This window comes from Schistocerca piceifrons, chromosome 1 (genome assembly GCF_021461385.2).
Source record: "Schistocerca piceifrons isolate TAMUIC-IGC-003096 chromosome 1, iqSchPice1.1, whole genome shotgun sequence".
Lineage (NCBI taxonomy): Eukaryota > Metazoa > Arthropoda > Insecta > Orthoptera > Acrididae > Schistocerca > Schistocerca piceifrons.
In genome coordinates, this window is record NC_060138.1 from 843,288,468 (window position 1) to 843,308,180 (window position 19,713).

Here is a 19,713-nt window from a genome sequence, read left to right on the forward strand (position 1 = left end):
TAGAATCACATAGTAGATCCATCAGGCCCTTGAGCTTTATTTAATTTGATTGATTTTAGTTGTTTCTCACTGCCACTAACACTAATATCTGTATCATTCATCTTCGCATCAGTGCAAGAATTAAACTGAGGCAGAACTCTTGGACCACCCTCCATAAATAAATATTTAAGACTTTAGTACTGAATTTCTTATTTTGCTTTGATACCCTCAATTCTAGTTCCTGTACCATCCTTAATTCTTTGATTTGTATTTCAATTAAAAAATTATATAAGATGTGTCGTTTTATTACAGTTGTCTTCGCTGCAAATTGCCTGACACTTGAACATTAGATGTCTATAATAAGTTGCCAACTACTCTTGAACTTAAATGTCAATATATAATGAAACAACAAGCAACAAGTTAAATAAAACAAATTTAATTTCTCCATCTGTTTTCAGGCACTCAATGCTCTTCTTCAGAGAATGATTGTATTATTTGTGAGAGACAACCATAAGATGAATAAGCAAAATGCCGTGGTCATCTGATTCATCATGAACTACATGACCATGGGATTTTGCTGTATGTGCTTTATTGTTGACGCTTGCAAATAATGTGATAGGTACAACTTTATGAAGAAGGACATTAAGTGCCAAAAACCAATAAAGAAATTAGATTTCTTTTATGCAATAGGTTGCTTATTATTTTGTTTTACACAACTACAGTTGGTGAGGATGGATACAATATTAAATGTCAATTATTATTCTTTATTGCTTCCACTGTATTTTTCTCATTTGCCTAGTATGTCTCACCTAACCTTTTCTGTTCTGTGGAGTACTTTGATAGGTGTCATATTTGATTTTTTATTGGTCCAGTTTTATCATATAGCACAAATCGTACAATTGATATCGGACAGGTCAAAGATAAGTTTCTATAATACATAGTATTAGCAATTAAAATTAGGTACCTACTACAATTAATTTTTTTACTTATTCAGAAATTCTCTGACAGAATAGAAACAGTGCTTTATTAGAAATGCCTTTAGTTTAGCTTTAAATATTGGATGAGTAGTATTTTTTATTTCCTCTGGTATCTTATTGTGTAGTATTACACCAATGTTAATTATGTTCCTCTGATAGGTGGTTGTTCTGTGATATTTTTGATGTATATTTGATTCCCTTCTGGTACTATAGTTGTGTACACTTTTGTTCTCTAGCAGTTTGCCTGTTTTCAGGAGGTAGTCCCTAGTGAACAACATAGTTTCATAAATGAATAAACTTGCAACATTTAGAACACCAAGCTCAGTAAAATGGGATTTACAGGACTCCATCTTTTTAAGGCCACAAATTATTCTTAAAGCTCTTTTTTGCATTCTAAAAACCTTTACACTGTGAGTTGAGTATCCCCAGAAAATGATCCCATATCGGATTAGTGAGTGGAGCTGTGCATAGTATGCCTGCAGTACTGTTGTTTTGCTTGTTGTAGCCTTTAAAATTCTTAGGCCATAGCACTCAGATGATAGTTTTCTACACAAGTTATTTATATGTGTGTCCCACTTTAAGTCTTGCTAAATCCAAAGACCCAAGACTTCTGTGACACTTACATTTTCTAGGGGATCATTTTTTAATTGGGCTTGAACAGACATTTGATTAGTTGCAGGAATTAAATGAAAATCGACACACAGTTTTTTCAGTATTTATAATGAGTTTGTTTTTTGTGAACCACTCAGAAAGTCTTTTCATAGAACTTTCTGCTGTGGACCACAAAGTTTCTGGACTGGATACAGTGAGCAATATGCTGGTGTCACTGGCAAACAGGATAGATTTTGTGGGACTCATATATTCAACTAAGTCGTCCACATAAATCAAGAAGAGTAGTGGACCTAAGATTGAGCCCTGCGGTACACCATATTATATTGGTAATTCCCTAGAAAGAAAGGAGTTGTTTCTTGTTTTATTCATTTTTTTGAATTCATACTGATGTGATACTTTCTGCCTGCAGTTTTTTAGGTATGAGCACAACCAGCTATGTGCTACACCTCTTACTCCTTGTATTTCTAATTTTTCGAGCAGAATGTTATGGTCCAGGACGTCGAAGGCTTTTGATGCATCTAGAAAAATACCTGCAGCTAATTTATGTTGATCAAGGGATTTTAAAATGCTGTCTATGAATTCGAAAATTGCTGTCTGTGTAGATTTAGACTTTCTAAAACCATGTTGTTGTACTGTAAGAGGTGCATATTTATTTATGAAACTTAAAAGCCTGTCAAAGAAGAGTTTTTCTAGAATTTTTGAGAAGGAACTTAACTGTGACATGGGTCAGTAGTTTGATATTTTTTCAGAAGAACCTTTTTTTAGCAGTGGTGAAACTTTTGCTATTTTAAAAATATCTGGGAATACACCAGTTTTTAAAGAGAGGTTGAAAATTTTTGCCAAGGGGTTTGCTATGTGGTGAGCACATGCTTTTAATATGAAATCAGGTACTTCATCAAGACCACTTGACATTTTATTGCTTAATGATTTAATTTTACTTATAATTTCATTGGGGTTTGTTTCATACACATACATAGAAGCATTGAAGGTCACTGACTTGCTGGAGAAACTTGGGACTGGTTCTTCACAGTGTACTTGAATGAGGTCTTCAGCTAGTGAGGTGAAGTATTCATTGAATTTTTCCACAACTGAATTTGGGTCTGTGACTTTTGAGCCTTCTAGTGTTAATGATACATTCTTTTTCTTTGGCACTGAACTACAAGTTTCTTTCTTTATAACTCTCCACGTGGATCTCATTTTGTTAGATGAGTTTTTCTGGGATTACTTTTCTGATGGCAATAAGAGGCAATGTTTCATTCTCACTCATAGTTACTTTATTGTAATATTATTTTATATGGACCATTACATATTTTTCATCTATGCTACTACAATCCAAAATATAAAAAGGGTTAATGGGTCTCTTAAGCTGCAGAAGTTCTGTTAACATCTGTGATATGATTAAATTAGAAAACTTTTCTTTCTATACAATATACTTTTACAAAAATGAAATTTTATAAGTGATAAAGAAATGAAGGATGCAGTTCAAGCAAAACTTACCTATAAAAGAATGTTTTTCCATTTTTACCCCATACCATGGCTGCATCTAAATGTGTAAGAGATGCAGGTAAGCCAAGTGTTGTAATGGGCTGAGGGCTTCCTTCAATGAATGTTTCACCATTGAACACCCAAAATTTATTTCCTACAACAAAGTTAAGTATTGGTATTACATATTGTTTGTATCACTTCAAATCATCTGTTAAATTATTCTTTTTAGATGCCAAACCGCTTAGCTGTCTCGTGGTATAAATGTGCAGGGCATTAAAGAAAAAAAAGCATTCCATATTTTGAAAGGTGGTAGTATGGACTGAAACAAGACAAAACTGTTAAGTAAACCTGGGCTCAAAAATGCATACCTTAAGAGCTATGAGCACTTGTTCATCTTTGCTGCTGTGAAACGCATCTCCTCTACTGCAACCTGTTTGCTATTGTTAGTGCCATACTGAATGCAGGTAACAAATGAGGGCACATTCCTCTGTTATTGTCCATGGATACAGCATGCAGTAAAATTTGTTAGTGTTATTACACAGTTCTGGCTAAGTGTAGCCCATAGATTAGTTATAATGGAACCATTTCCCATTTTTATACATTTGTGAAGTGCTTCTACATTGCAGTTTTATTTTGGCACTTACCAGCATAATGGAAGCATATTATCCACATAGGAAATTACTTTCTGTTATGGACTGGCAAATGAAAGCAACCATCGAGCCCTTGTCCTGTATGCTGAAATACATTAAAAATTCATCTGGATAATTATCCAGCAATCTTTTTCAGAAAGTATGTGATTCCCTATGACACTGGATGAAAGCATGCCTAACTATGAGTGGACACCATACTAGGCACTTCCTTTAGTGATACCCCTCAAGTGCAGGTCATATGCAGTTTTAAGCTGATTACATTAGAAGCTCTACTCCTTCACATTAATTGAATAATGTGTTCTCATTTGTTTACTCATTTTTTACTTTATTCTTTAGGTTCTTCATAATAGAAAAAAGCTTGCAGTAGAAAATATGTGTTCCATAGTAGTGAAGATGAACAAGTACTCATAGCTCTTAAGTTATGCACTTTACAGGCTATGCTTACAGGGCATTTTTGTCTTGTTTTTGTCCATACTACCACCTCTTAAAATATGGAACACTTTTTTTAACACCCTGTATAAAGCTTATTGCACATTCAGTGAACATTAAATTTAAGGTTTAAAATCTTTTACTTAATTAAGAAAGTTTCAGTACTTCAGTTTAAGATATTATTTAATGGTAACTTGAATTTCATGTAGAATCATAGATACTCTTCTTTATCTTTCCATTTACACAGTCTGCCCCAATGTTTTTGAACTATTACAAAAAATGGTTCAAATGGCTCTAAGCACTATGGGACTTAACATCTGAGGTCATCAGTCCCCTAGACTTAGAACTACTTAAATCTGACTAACCTAAGGACATCACACACACCTTGCCCGAGGCAGGATTCAAACCTGCGACCATAGCAGCAGCATGGTTCTGGACTGAAGCATCTAGAACTGCTCGGCCACAACAGCCAGCACAATATTACATTATAGAGTTTGACCTGACAGGCAGCTTTTGCAGGGACACTTATGAGTGTTAGGAGTGGCATTAAATCTAGAGAGATAAAACTTTATGCTGAAAAAGATTCTGGATATTGTGTGTAGCAGATGTGGCACTATCATTACAAGCATCTACAGGTCTTGAACAATTGCCTTTACATTACTTTTACATAATATAGAACTTTATGCAAATGAATTAAGAAATAAGTCAAAATGCTTAAAAGTGCTTGGTGGCTTTAATATCAGTTGTAACAAGGGTAATCAGAAAAAGGAGCAGTTGTGAAATATATACAGCTCATAACAAGTGCAGCCAGTTGTGGATGAAACTGCCAGAAAAGGATATGGGTCTGAAGCAATGCTTGATCGTATGTTTACTAACAAACCGTAAGTACTGGGAGCATAATATTTAAGCAAAAGATACTGGTCTGTCAGTACAAGGATGAGCACAATGGGAGAAAAACCAAAATGATTACACAGACAAGGAATATGAAATCTATTTTCATTGTTTATATTGTTATGGTGTAGAATAGCCATAAAAAAGTATTAAAGTCAATGAGAAATCAAACACACTGGTAACACATCCATAACACAAGGAACAAAAAAATCAGTAGTCACATTTAGAAACCCAAGCAGACAAGCCAAAATGAATACAACAATAAAACTGCACCTCAGAAAATACATCAGAGCCTCTAGGAAAATTTTATTGGGAACATAAATTATTTGTATATCAACAGGGAAATCAAGGAAACAAAACTGATTTTGAAGGTTACAAATAATATCTTGGGAAAACCTGTACTTCATAATTAAAACTGAGGATAAAGTACTAAAAGATGCTTAACATTTAGCCCATATATATAATGAAAATATATATAATGTAAATATAAACAAAAGCAAAATGAGGATAATGGAATGTAGTTGAATAAAATCGGGTGATGCTGAGGGAATTAGATTAGGAAATGAGACACTTAAAGTAGTAAAGGAGTTTTGCTATTTGGGGAGCAAAATAACTGATGATGGTCGAAGTAGAGAGGATATCAAATGTAGACTGGCAATGGCAAGGAAAGCATTTCTGAAGAAGAGAAATTTGTTAACATCGAGTATAGATTTAAGTGTCAGGAAGTCATTTCTGAAAGTATTTGTATGGAGTGCAGCTATGTATGGATGTGAAACATGGACGATAACTAGGTTGGACAAGAAGAGAATAGAAGCTTTTGAAATGTGGTGCTACAGAAGAATGCTGAAGATAAGGTGGGTAGATCACGTAACTAATGAGGAGGTATTGAATAGGATTGGGGAGAAGAGAAGTTTGTGGCACAACTTGACTAGAAGAAGGGATCAGTTGGTAGGACATGTTTTGAGGCATCAAGGGATCTCAAATTTAGCATTGGAGGGCAGCGTGGAGGGTAAAAATCGTAGAGGTAGACCAAGAGATGAATACACTAAGCAGATTCAGAAGGATGTAGGTTGCAGTAGGTACTGGGAGATGAAGAAGCTTGCACAGGATAGAGTAGCATGGAGAGCTGCATCAAATCAGTCTCTGGACTGAAGACCACAACAACAACATATAATGAGCATTACAAAAATATAACACATTGCCTGGTTAAAATATGTGCAGTACAAATAACAAAATGATAAAAGTGACAATTACCTCTCTGATGGCCCCAGCCAAAGCTCCACTGATCCCAAGCCCACTACACATACACAGTATTTGCATTCCAAACTAAGACATCTCTCCCATACAGTCTAGCCATCTGTAGATGATGCACTTGCAGTGTTGAGCAATCTATATGTTGCCCCAAATCTCTAAATTCTCTCTCCCCCCTCTGCCCCCAAATGATCCAGCTGTATCGAGTATCCCCTCATCGCCCAAAAGCACCCCTGATAGGAACAATTTAACCATATCCCTCCCCCGGCCTTCAACTGCTTATCATCACACACAGAAATGAGGAACATTTTACTCACAATCCTTACCATCCCTCCCAAAGTGGTACGCCACCTCCTAATCAATCTATGAAATATCCTAGTCCATCTTTAAGCTACATCTTCTCTCAAATTATTGCCACATGGGTCACAACTTGCAGATGACCTAGGTGCAAGACCTAACTGATACACTCACACAGTACATACCACCAATCCTGTAACAGGCATATCCCTTCCTATAAGAAGCAGCACCAAATTTGAATGCACTCATATCATATACCAGCTCTGCTACAACTTCTGCACATCATTTTATGTGGACACCCAAAGTGCAGCCCAGAGCAGTATTGACTATCCAATGGTGGAACAGATTGCTTCATAATTTACACCATATACTACTGTGCCATATGTTGCTAATTCCCTGAATTACATAAAGGGGAATTGTAACATACCTTTCAAGCTAATAATTCTTCTCTCCTCAGTATCCACTAATGTCTAACCCACACTCGTCTCCACTCCTGCCCCTGTCTTAACTCATCTCAAATTTTTTTAATATTTTCGTTGATTTAGCCAGTAGATGGATGCCCAGAACAAGGTCTGCCATTAATCAAAATGTCACCATTTTTAAATTGAGCAAACCACTCATACACTTGTGTTTTTCCCTTAGTGTCAGCTTGGTAAACTGTTTTCAACATTAAAGCAGTTTCAGCAGCATTTTTACTGAGTAGATTGGATAGATAAAAAATCTACTCACCAGCAGCAGTTTTCATTGTTTTTATGACTGACTGTGTGTGTGTGTGTGTGTGTGTGTGTGTGTGAGAGAGAGAGAGAGAGAGAGAGAGAGAGAGAGAGAGAGAGAGAGACTGGATAAAAAGATAAAATTAAGTCTGTAACACAAATAAAATGTTAGTAGATGGTGCATGTAACCAAGTAAGTTGATGGCAGATGGACAATGGAAGTTCCATGTTGAATTTCATGGGATAAGAAAAGATTGAGATGATGAATGTTTGCACAGTGGTTGGAAAACATTAGAAACTGTATTCAGGAACAATGGATGCATATAGCTAGAAACTGTCTAAAAGTGTAGAGGTAGCCTCGGTTCAGCAGTGGATGTCTAAGGGTTGATGATGGTGGATAGAAACTCCATTCATACAACATTATATTTGAACTCACAGGCCCAGTCTGTAAATCATCCTGTTTACCAACAGCAAAGTAGAACAGTTCTATTAATAATAACAAATTCATGTTTCATCCACCAGATAATAGTTTAATGCCAAACACCTCCTAAATTTGACTTCTACCAGTGCCACTTTAGTTGAGCTTTTGTAGAAGGTTGTTAGAAACATTTTACAAAACCAAGTTGAACCACTGCTGTCTTTGTAAAACATGTATAATGGCAATGCTTTACTTTATGTTGCTGACAGTGATATCCAATATACACAGAAAAACAATACAGAAAATGTGGCACAATTTTCACACAGCAAATATATGTAACAAACTCAATGTCCACAGAGCATTAAACTCTAACCTTCCTTTCTTTTTCATACAGCTCAGAAATTTTCCTCACATAACTTGCTTTATTTCCTTGTCACAACTCAGAATCAGGTGGACAACTTTTTGAGCTATGTGCATCTACTTCTACACCACTACTCTGCAAACCACTGTGATGTTTATTGCAGAGTGTACTTTTCATTGCTTTACCCTTCCATAAGAAGATGTAAGGAGAAAATATAAAAATGCCTCAAATTAAGCAGGTGAAAGAGAATACAAACATCTGAAAAAACAAGAGTGACAGAAAAAGCAAAATGGCCAAGCAGGAATGGCCAAAGGACAAATGCAAGGATTTGGAAGCATATTTCACTAGAGGAAAGATAGATACCACCTACAGAAAAAGTTAAAGTCACATTTGGAGGAAAGAGAAGTAGCCCTATGGATGTCAAGAGCTCAGATAGAAAACCAGTACTAAGTAAAGAACGGAAAGCCAAAAGGTGGAAGGAGCATATAGAGGGGCTATACAATGAAGATGAACTTGAAGGTAAGATTATAGAAATGGAACAGGATGTAGATGAAGACAAGATAGGAGATGTGATACTGCAAGAAGAATTTGACAGAGAACTGAAAGAAATAAGTCAAAGCAATACCCCAGGTGTTGACAATATTCGTCAGAGCTACTGATAGCCTTGGGAGAGCCAGCCATGACTAAACTCTTCCATTTGATGTGCAAGATGGACGAAACAGGAAAAATACCCTCAAACTTCAAGAAGAATGTAATAATTCCAATTCCAAAGAAATTAGGTGCTGACAGGTATGAATATTACCAAACTATTAGTTTAATAAGTCTTCATTGCAAAATACTACCATGAATTCTTTACAGAAGAATGGAAAAACTAATAGAAATCAACATTGGAGAAGATCAGTTTGGATTGCAGAGATGTAGGATCATGTGAGGCAATACTGACCCTACACCTTCTCTTAGAAGATATGTTAAGGAAAGATGTGCCTATGTTTATAGCATTTATAGCCTTTGAGAAAGCTTTTGATATGTTGCATGGAATACTCTTTTTAAAATTCCGAAGATAGCAGGGGTAAAACACAGGGAGTGAAAAATTATTTGCACCTTGTACAGAAACCAGACAGCAGTTATAAGAGTTGAGGGGCATGAAAGGGAAGCATTGGTTGAGAAGGGAGTCAGACAGTGATATAAACTATCCCCAATGTTATTTAATCTGTACATTGAGCAAGCAGTGAAGGAAACCAAAGAAAAAGTTGGGTTAGAGGAATAAATAAAAATTGTGAGGTTTGCTGATGACATTGTATTCTTTCAGAGACAGCAAGGGACTTGGAAGAGTAATTGAACAGAATGTACAGTGTCTTCAAAGAAGGATATAAGATGAACACCAATAATAGCGAAACAAGGATAATGGAATGCAGTCAAATTAAATCAGATAAGGCTGAGTGAATTAGATTAGAAAATGAGACACTTAAAGTAGTACATGAGTATTTTTATTTGGGCAATGAAATACTCGATTACGGCCCAAGTAGAGAGGATATAAAATGTAGACTGGCAATGACAAGAAAAGTGTTTCTGAAGAATATAAATTTGTTAATGTTGAATGTAGATTTAAGTGTTAGGAAATCTTTTCTGGAAGTATTTGTACGCAGAGTAGCTTTGGATGGAAGTGAAACATGGATGATCAGTGGTTCAATCAAGAAGAGAACAGAAGTTTTTGAAGTGTGGTGCTACAGAAGAATGTTGAAGATTAGATGGGTACCTATATCACATAACTAATGAGGAGTTACTGAACAGAATTGGTGAGAAAAGAAATGTTTGGCACAATCTGACTAGAAGAAGCAATTGATTGATAGGACACACTCAGAGACAAGGGATCGTCAATGTACATGGGTTGGATAAAAAGTAGTGGCAAGACTGATACAATTCATACCACACTTTACTGACAAACATTCACTGTATTGCATGTCCTCAATATAATTGCCTTACATCTTGATCACCATCCCCCACACAGATGGAAGGTATTGTACACTATCAGGCCATTCATCTCTGTTGATGTCTTGCAAGGATTGCCCTATGTCATGGATGACATCTTCTCTTGTGCTGTACCATATGCCATGAAGATGTTCCTTTATTTTGGTGAACAGGTCATAATTGCATGGACTCATATCAGGTGAATACTGTGCTTGTTCCAATAACTTGCACCTCCATGCATGCAGGAGCCCCTGCTTGGAGTTCACTGTGTGGCATCATGCATTGTCATGAAGGATTACCTACTTTTCCATGTCCAAAAACCAGGTCACTATCTTTCAGCCCAGTATAGGGCCACATCCAAGGCTTCTTTCTTGTCCAGCCATAAATCATCAGGGTTGCACCTATAAGGGCAGTTTGGGCAGGTGAGCAGATGCTCCATATCCTGCACAGCACCACAGTCACACTTATCATCTGTGGTTCCCAGACCCCACCTAATCATATTTGTCTTCACTGGGGCCACATTTGCCCTCATTTGGTTCAGCATTCTCCATGTCCTCCAGTTTGTGCTGAATCTGCTGGGCACTTTCTGTGCAGGTGGGTAATCAGCTGGTGGTTCTTCTATTATCGTGGCTAAGAACCTTTACGGGATTTCAGTCGCCCAGGTTTACATTCACTGCCAAAAAGGGGATGCCAATTGTCAATAGTTTGTCTGAGTGTCTCTGAATTCATGTGGTATTCTCTGAGATTTGGGATTCACAAATCCAGCAGCTCTATATAGTTTTGATAGAGAAGTAGGTTTCATGAAGGATGGTGGGATGCATTGCCATAAGATGCCATCACTTTCTTCTTGGCATGGGACAAAGGTGATGTTCCAAGAAATTGCAGTAGTAGGCTGCAGTGACCATCTTCCCCTGTGGTACAATGTGATGCAGGATTAACCCACAGATATCACTTTGGTGCGAGCTGGTTCATGGTGCACATTCTATGAGCAAGGAGAAGCTGGGTTTTTCCATTCCCAGACCTGGTCTTGATTTACATCCCTGTCATCCCAAAACACTAACACCCATCTTGCCACTATACAATATGGCAATGCTGCATCATCACACACCTCATGCATTCCCTGAAAACATTGTTGTGCACTCCTACCATATACCACTTTAATCTTGATCCATACATGTTTTTTATATTTCCTAAACACATTGTTAGGGTGCTTGAACTTTCCTCCAGCTCTTTCAGACAGTACACACTCAAACTGACACAGACACAGCTGTTGCCATTCGCTCCACTACTACAGCTGACCTTCTGGTATCAGCTACAGACAGCACGTATGCCACTGGACACACATCCCACATAAAGCTGGAACCTGCCTAAATTATTCTGTGAATAAATTTCTTAAAAAAAGAGGGGGGGGGGGGGGGTTAAATTGAACATGTGTCGAACCACAGGCCCAAAGTATGCTGTTATTATTAACACTGATTCTGTGCTACTGTAAATTTCAGAGTTTCCTCCAGTTCAGAGAACAGTGGTGTGGATCTGATGTTATGGGGTGTTGTCAGTTTGGGGGGGAGGGGGGGGGGGGGGGATCATCGAAGCAGACCAACAGATGAATTCAGTAAGCTGGTTCAGAAGGATCTAAATTGCAGTAGTTATTCAGAGATGAAGAGGCCTACACAGGGTAGGGTAGCACAGAAAGCTGCATCAAACCAGTCTTCAGACTGAAGACCACAACAACAAGAAGGTATTCTGCAAAAATAGCAGATGTAATGCAAGAGCAATATTTGAAAATGGATTCCATTACATCTTCTAGGGCTATAGAAAGGAAACTGTACCAAAGTACTTTCAAAATTCCTACATAAAGCTAGACCCTGTCTAAATTGTTTTGGGATAAAGTGGCTCTCAGCCTTATTCTAGGAATAAATTTCTTAAAAAAAAAAGGGGGTAAGCTGACATGTGTTCATCCACAGGCCCAAGATATTCTGTTCTATTGTGAATTTCAGAGCTTCCTTCAGTTCACAGAGCAGTGGTGTGGATCTGATGGCACTCATCTACCAAGTATGGACAACAGATGTGGGCTGGTGCTGTCTGCTGTCAGGTGATCAGACAGAGGCTTTCAAACAGTCAACAAGGAGAAAATGCTATGAGGTATCTATGACTTTGATTGAAATTAATTTAAATTTGGTGATATTTCAATCAGTGTAAGATGTTATATACAGAGTAAAGCTTGTTTAAACTTTATGTTGATAATGGTAATAAATGATGAATGTAAACTTCTAAACTGGGAATTATAGCTCTAAAGTACTATGCAAAACTGGAACCAAAGCAGCAGGAAATGCAATTAATCACACACTGTAACATATATAAAGTAATACTTTTGACAAAGAGTGTAACTTCCTCTTTTCTCAATTATCTATAGATTCTCAATTAAAAGAAAAATGCTGGGAACCTGAGATGGCTCAAGGAATGTAATTTTGAAGAGGAGCAGCTACAGTAAACTGTTGCTTGAAACCACAGTACCTACAAGGGCTTATCAGTAGCTCTCTGCTTATTTAATAATATCAAGGGCATTACTTATATTCTACTTGTACTAAAAATGGATGCAGATGGACATCTCACCCAATGCACATATTAGCTGGTACTTGCATATCAGGTGCTAGTTCTGTGGTTATACCAGCCATTCACTGTCCAACTACTTCTCAGATGTAGGTAATTAGCTATATAATGTGAAACTGAAGGCATGTATTTCATGGCACATTATTTCATCTGCTAATAAAGGAGGTCTGAAATACCAGGAACAAGAAAACTTATAAAAGATGTTAAGGAAAATTCTTATAAATATTTTTTCTATGTTCATACTGCCTGTGATTATTGGCAACCTATCAAAGACATAAGCTTCAGTGTACGGATAAGGAGGTAATGCACAACATAAATGTAGGTTTGTGGATTGTTGTAGTGGGAACAAGGGAAATGAACAACGAATGAGGATATGGCTCTGTTAGGGGATAGGGACTATTAAGCAAGAGCCCTACTAAGAGATTAATATATTCTTACAGACTGAATGAATGTAAAAGGACAAAGAGATGTTTTGAAATTCATAAAAAATACAAAAGTATTTTGAAATACTACTTTTAGGCATGTTTAATAACAGTGCTGCACGTGCATTGTTTGCTATATACCTGTGAAAAAAACTATGCTGCTGTCTGTATCCCTCTGATACACAGCATCTATTTTTGTAACAGTGTTTGGGAATCTCCAGAACATATGCCGAAAATTCACAGGATATCCTGGCTGAATTAAACCTCGACCTGACATTCTCCACATCATCTGAAAATAAGATAATTTTTAGTCCAACCGCAAAGAAAAGCAAATTTCAAAATTAAACCAACTAAAATATAAGCAGGGAGAACTGCCACATCAGTATTAGTATTTCTGTATGAAGGCAGAATATCCCACTTTTATTTATTTATTTTTTAAATACAGCAATTCTGGTTGGAATATAAGATACAGAGTGAGTAAAGACAGCCACTCACAATGTACTAAAGGCAGTGAGCAGTGGATAATACAGAAACAAGAAACTGAGTATTCTCACTCAGCTTTCAAATTAATGTTCATCTTCAGTCACTGTTCTCACATTATGGTCTGGAGAGTACAGCTTTGTGCATGTCCAAACCACTGCTCATTGTTTTGCTACAACTGTGTCTACTCATTCTATTGCTTATTTTAATGCATCAATCATTGAAGAATTAATTAACTCATCATTTATTTTGAAATATCTTCAGTATGTTTACATCTGCAGCTGTAACAGCAGTTTGCCATTGGTACTTTCTAAAATAATGACGACAATTGTTAAATGATTTATCAGAAACTAAGTGTAAAATAAGTTTAAGAAAGGCTTGAAATGGTTATGAGAAGGCGAAAGGAAGATAAAAAACAAAAAGAAAAGTTAATAATTAACTCCATAAAATAAGACAGCCAATAATCAGAATTGTAGAGGCAGTAGAGGGGAAATATGTGAAGAACAAGGGAAATAAAGAGACAGAAAAGGCAACAAGTCAAAAAGTGACAGGTAGTTGGTGTTACAATGATACAACCACATAATAAATACTGTGAAAATATTTACTGCCTCTTCATTAGCTGCAGTTTTTTACAGCCAGAATATTATTGTAAATGTAGGAGTAACTTATATTATAATATATGTTGAGGGTGTAGTTTATTTGCATAAGTTTCTGAAAGATCAATTACTGAGCATTTAACACACTCTCTTGGTTACAATAAACAAACAATGGTTCACATTTGAAAATGAAATTACATATTTCAAAACCAGTCATGTGCTAAGAAAAGAGTAAATGGATTGCTCTTGCTCTTCAGTTGGATGTGGCTTACATGGGTGATCATTTATTTATTTTTAGTTTATGTTTAGTCTTTGCTATTTCAATTCCATGTAGCTCATTATTAATAGTCAAAATTTGAACCCTGGTTGTGTTTAATTCTTACTTTATCTTTCACTGCATTTGTATGTCTCTGATGTTGTGTTGTTCTGAGAGCTACTTGCAGTAGTTCACTAATGAATGTGATGTGACACTCATTGAAGAATATAGGACAAGGAAGTTTGCCAGTCATCATGTGAAGTTCTGTTAGTAAAATGTGTGGAAGTTTACTTAAGATATATGAGGCAATAATAATTAAAAACTGGGATTATAATAACAGAAAATGAAAAACTTTGTTTAAGCAAAAACAAGGTCTATCAGCAGAAGAGTTATATAAATATACATTGCTCTCAGTTTTCTTACCTCTCCCTTAAAGAAGAAGAGTTCACCTCTAAGTACTGATACTGCATCATAGTTACCAAGGCAAGGATCAGATTTGTCAAGTGGAGCCTCAGTTGTCTGATGTCGTTCATGCTCACGATGCTCATCAACAGTCTCATAATCATCTTCAAATGTCACACCAGTACTGGTGGGATAATCTGGCTGCCTTGGCTGTGGTTTACCTGCTGTGGGAGTTACAGGATGATGAGTTTCATCACCTCCTTCAGAACTATTTTCATCTGTGCTTGGCACATCTGGGACGTGGTTGCTATCCTCATCTCTGTCCTGAGTTTCACTGTCACTGTCATCAGTACCACTAGGTACAACCCCAGGATTAATTTCATTGTCATCTTCCAGACTACGAGAAACTGCAACATATAACAATAATTTTTTGGTGTCTTACTTGTAAGTTAATGCTAAACAATGTGATTTGTTGCATGTACTGCAAACTGTAGGAAGGGTCAACATACACATTCAATATTTTCTGTAGAATTTATCCAAGGGAATGTAATGGACAGTACTAAATAATTTAAAAAAAATGGCATAAACAGCCTTCCTGTGTTAAATTATTGCTACAGAAACATGAGCACTAAGTTTGCTTATGCTGTAACATCAAGTACAGTTGCTGCTTATGATTTACAGGATACAGAATAGCTAATGTTGAAACGATACAAAACAATGGAAAATCCAGAACAGAATAATGGCAATATTATCAGAAGAATGGATTGCTATTCACCACACAGTAGAGATGTTGAGTCGCATACAGGAACAACGAAAGGTCTACTAGAGAAATAAGTTTTCAACCAAAAGACTGTCTTCTGAATTAGACAACATACACACACACACAATCATACAAATGCAACTCACACATGACCACTGTCTCTGGGTGCTGAGGCCAGACTGTGAGCAACAGTGTATGATGGGAGAAGCAATCTGAGTGGTTTGGGTAAGGAGGAGGTGGGGTGAGGAGGGATAGTAAGGTATGGGTGGGGGACTGTAAAGTGCTACTTGCAGGAGTATATAGGGATGATGTGGAGAGAGGGCAGGGCAGGTAGGTGCAGTCAGGAGAATAGACGGAGTGCGGAGAGTGGGGCGGAAGGCAGAAAAGGGGAGAATTAAAAATACTTTTGGTGTGTTGGAGGAATAGAAGCCTGTGTAGTGCTGGAGTGTGAATAGGGAAGGGGTAGGTGAGTGAAGGACAGTGACTAACAAAGGTTGAGACCAGGGGGGCTACAGCAATGTAGGAAATATTGCATGGAAAGTTCCCATCTGTGCAATTTATATAAGCTGCTGTTGGCAGGAAGGATCAAGATGATACAGACTGTGAAGCAGTCACTGAAATGAAGAGTGTTGTTTTGAGTAGCATGCTCAACAATTGGATGCTCCAGTTGTTTCTTAGCCACAGTTTGCTGGTAGCCATTTTGTGGATAGACACTTGTTGGTTCTCAAGCCCATGTAGAATGTAGCATAGTGGTTGCAGCTTAGCTTGTAGATCACGTGGCTGATTTACAGGTAGCCCTGCCTTTGATGGGATAGGTGATGCTTGTGACCAAACTGGAGTTGGCGGTGGTGTAAGCATGGCTGGGACATGTCTTGCCTCTATATCTGTTATGGGAATATGAGCCATGAGGCAAGGGGTTGGGAGGAGGGGTGGTCATGCCCTGAAATGAGAACTGTCATACCCATTATCCTTCCCACTCTTCTCACAGGGGTATTCTGCCACCTACCAGCCCTACACAGTATCCCAATCCATCCCTACTCAAGCCTTGCTCCCAATACCTTGCCTCAGGGCTCATATCCTTGTAACAGACCCAGTTGCAAGGTCTGTCACATGCATCCTTCCACCATGACCTACTCCAGTCTGGTCACAAGCATCACCTACCCCATCAAAGGCAGGCTTGCCTGTGAACTACTTATGTGATCTACAAGCTAATCTGCATCTACTGTGCTGCATTCTACATGGGCATGATAATCAACAAACTGTCTGTCTGCATGAATGGCCACTGACAAACTGTGGCCACCCTGTGAACACACTGCCCAATGCAACATTCTTCATGTCAATGACTGATTCACAGCCTGTGCCATGTTGATCCTTCCTACCAACACCAGCTTTTCAGAATTGCGCAAATGAGAACTCTCCCTACAATATATCCTACATTCCTCATAACCCTCCTGACTTCAACCCTTGTTAGCCTCTGTCTTTCATCTGCATATCCCCTTTCCTGTTCACCCTCCAGCACTACACAGACTTCTATTCCACCAATGTGCCCAGTCTTTCGACTTACTCTCCTTTTCTGCTGCTCCCTCCCAACCCCTCCATCTACCCTCACAACTGCACCTAGCTGCATTACCCTCATCCCCCCCCCCTTATCCTCCTGCTCCTCATGCTCCCACAATCCCACAAGCACCACTTTGCCATACCCCACCCCTACTCTGCCATCCCTCCTCCTCCCCGCCACATCTTCCTCCTTACCCCCACTGCCCAGGTTGTCTCTCCCACCACGAGCAGTTGCTCACAGTCTCGCCACGGCAGCCAGAGACAGTGGTCATGTGTGTGTGAGTTAAATTTGTGAGAATGGGTGTGTGCTGTCTAATTCAGAAGAAGATATTTTAGCTAAAAGCTTACTTGTCTAGCAGTCTTTTTGTTGTGCCTGTCTGCGACTCAGCATATCCACTATATGGTGGTGAGTAGCAATCTATCCTTTTCATAATACTATCATACTTTATTTCAAAGTTCCTATTACCATTATACTTGTATGGCGAATGCTACTTAAACTAATCTCAGTATCTGTTTTAGTGTTAGTCACATAGGCTAGATACAGAACACATCTTTCAACGAGAGCTGTTAGTAGACTAATATTTTGTTAACTACATAATTTTTCTCGTTCTTTGCTCTTGTCATTTTCCACTCTCTCTCTCGCTCCCCTCCCTCAATCCACTCTTTCCCTTCTACACAGCTTCCAATGCCACATCTGACTGTCTTGTCCTGCTGCCATCCAGCCCCTGCATGTTCCACCAGACACCGATCTTCTCTCCCCCAACTCGTACCCTGCTATCCAACCCTCTTCCTTGCCCCATTCTGGATTACTGCTTTAGTTTATTGCATTCTGACCACAGCAGCTGGAGATAGCAGTCATGTGTGCATAAGGTGTGCCTGCTTGTATGAATGTGTGTGTGTGTGTGTGTGTGTGTGTGTGTGTGTGTGTGTGTGTGTGTGTGTTTTCTTTTCTGAAGAAGGCTTTGGACAAAAGCTCAATGTGTAACAGTCTTTTTGTTTCACCTGTCTGCAGTTAGAAACCTTTACAGTGAGTAGCAATCTATTCTTTTATTTAATATTTATAATTTTCATAAATGACAAACACAGGTTTCTCTCATGAAATAAGTATCATAAGCTGGTCATTCTTGAAAAAGAAAAAAAACAGCAATAAGTCATGTAATCATAATTGTTTATCAAACAGCTAAAATTAAACAATCTATCTAGATTAAATAAATATTGTGAAAATTAACAAGAGCAGAAATTGTTGTAATGCATTGACAGATGGTTGACAGTGTGAAGACTGCTGACATTTTTTTCATGTAAAATGTTTACAACCAGTTAATTTAGTTCACTCAAGGCATGCTGCCATGGGATGGTAGGTCCACAACTGTTCAGTACTGACAAAATTGCAAACTACTTTTATTTTGTCCCTCTCAGTTGCATTGATATATAATTCAGTTGTATTGGTTATTGGTTTCAGGCTGACATGCCCATTTTCAAACCATGCACCTTGACATTAATCGTAATTATTCTTACAATAATGTGCCAAAGGCATAGAAATGTATAGTACCCTGCACCCTGGTTGTGTCAATCAGTAGCAATGGACACATGGGCTAGGATCAACGTGGGTACTTGTTGCCCACGATATAGTTGGCTGTGCCTTTGGACCATCTTGTATGAATAATAATGGTTAATAACAAAGTGTGTGGTTAGAAACTATTAACCTCTACAGCTGAATTTTATATCAATGCAACTGAGAAGGATGAAATAAAAAAGTAAAAAGTTATCCACTTTTCTTAGTTAATTTAGCTTATGTATATGGTTATCATTTGCTATTTGATCTATTTCTGTTTCTCACTTACATAAGTGACTTACCAAAGCCACTGGAAAACACCCGAAAAACTGTATGGGTTTGTGATGATAAATGTATCTTAGTAAAAGGTCAAAATACATACATACCAGACACATACAAGATAATAGCGGAAGAGGCTTGTAACAAATTCACAGAGAACAGTGTAACACTTAATGAAAGTCTGTGAGGCATATTTCTAGGCATCCTGAAGGATACATATTGAGGTGACACCCACACATAGATAAGTTAACCACAAAGCTAAGTTCTGCCTGTTTTGCATGTTGAAATCTGTGGGGATATCAGCCTCCATGTGACATCCGAATGTCTCTGGCCAGCAAGAGAGGAGGATCTTTGGAGAGAGGGAGAAGGAAGGCAGTGCTTTCTTGACAAATGTTTGATGTAGATCTGTTATACAGTTACTCTTCTGAATAAAATGTGTTACATTAACCATGCCACATATTATTGGAAGCTGTCCCTTCTGCATTCTAAACCTTGCTTCCTACATTGGTGACCCCACATCTATTGTGAAATGTGCCTTAAATTTTCCACTCTACCTTAACCTGGTCTGGTGTATTGTGTCACAACAATGTGGTCCTTACATAACACATCACCCATCATGTCGAACCTATTTACAGTACCAACAGGACTACAGTGCAGGATGTGCAGTGTCATCATTGTGTAAATACAGCGGTGAAACCCAAGTGCATCAACAATACTCACCTCATACCTATGGACGGACAACACCATTCTAACCATGCTTAACAGTGGT

The 19,713-nt window shown here is 37.9% G+C and overlaps 1 protein-coding gene across 2 annotated transcripts in view; it reads right to left on the reverse strand.

Moving 5' to 3' along the window:
- The window catches only part of LOC124790981 (matrix metalloproteinase-14-like), a 121,937-nt gene that overhangs the window by 35,974 nt on the left and 66,250 nt on the right, over window positions 1–19,713 (reverse strand). For both annotated transcript variants that reach the window (XM_047257825.1, XM_047257826.1), the window contains exons 7-9: window positions 14,818–15,203; window positions 13,204–13,351; window positions 3,066–3,207 (exon numbers count right to left, since the gene is read on the reverse strand). In XM_047257825.1, coding sequence (XP_047113781.1) covers window positions 3,066–3,207; window positions 13,204–13,351; window positions 14,818–15,203 — 676 coding nt within the window. The remainder of the gene's footprint in view (window positions 1–3,065; window positions 3,208–13,203; window positions 13,352–14,817; window positions 15,204–19,713) is intronic.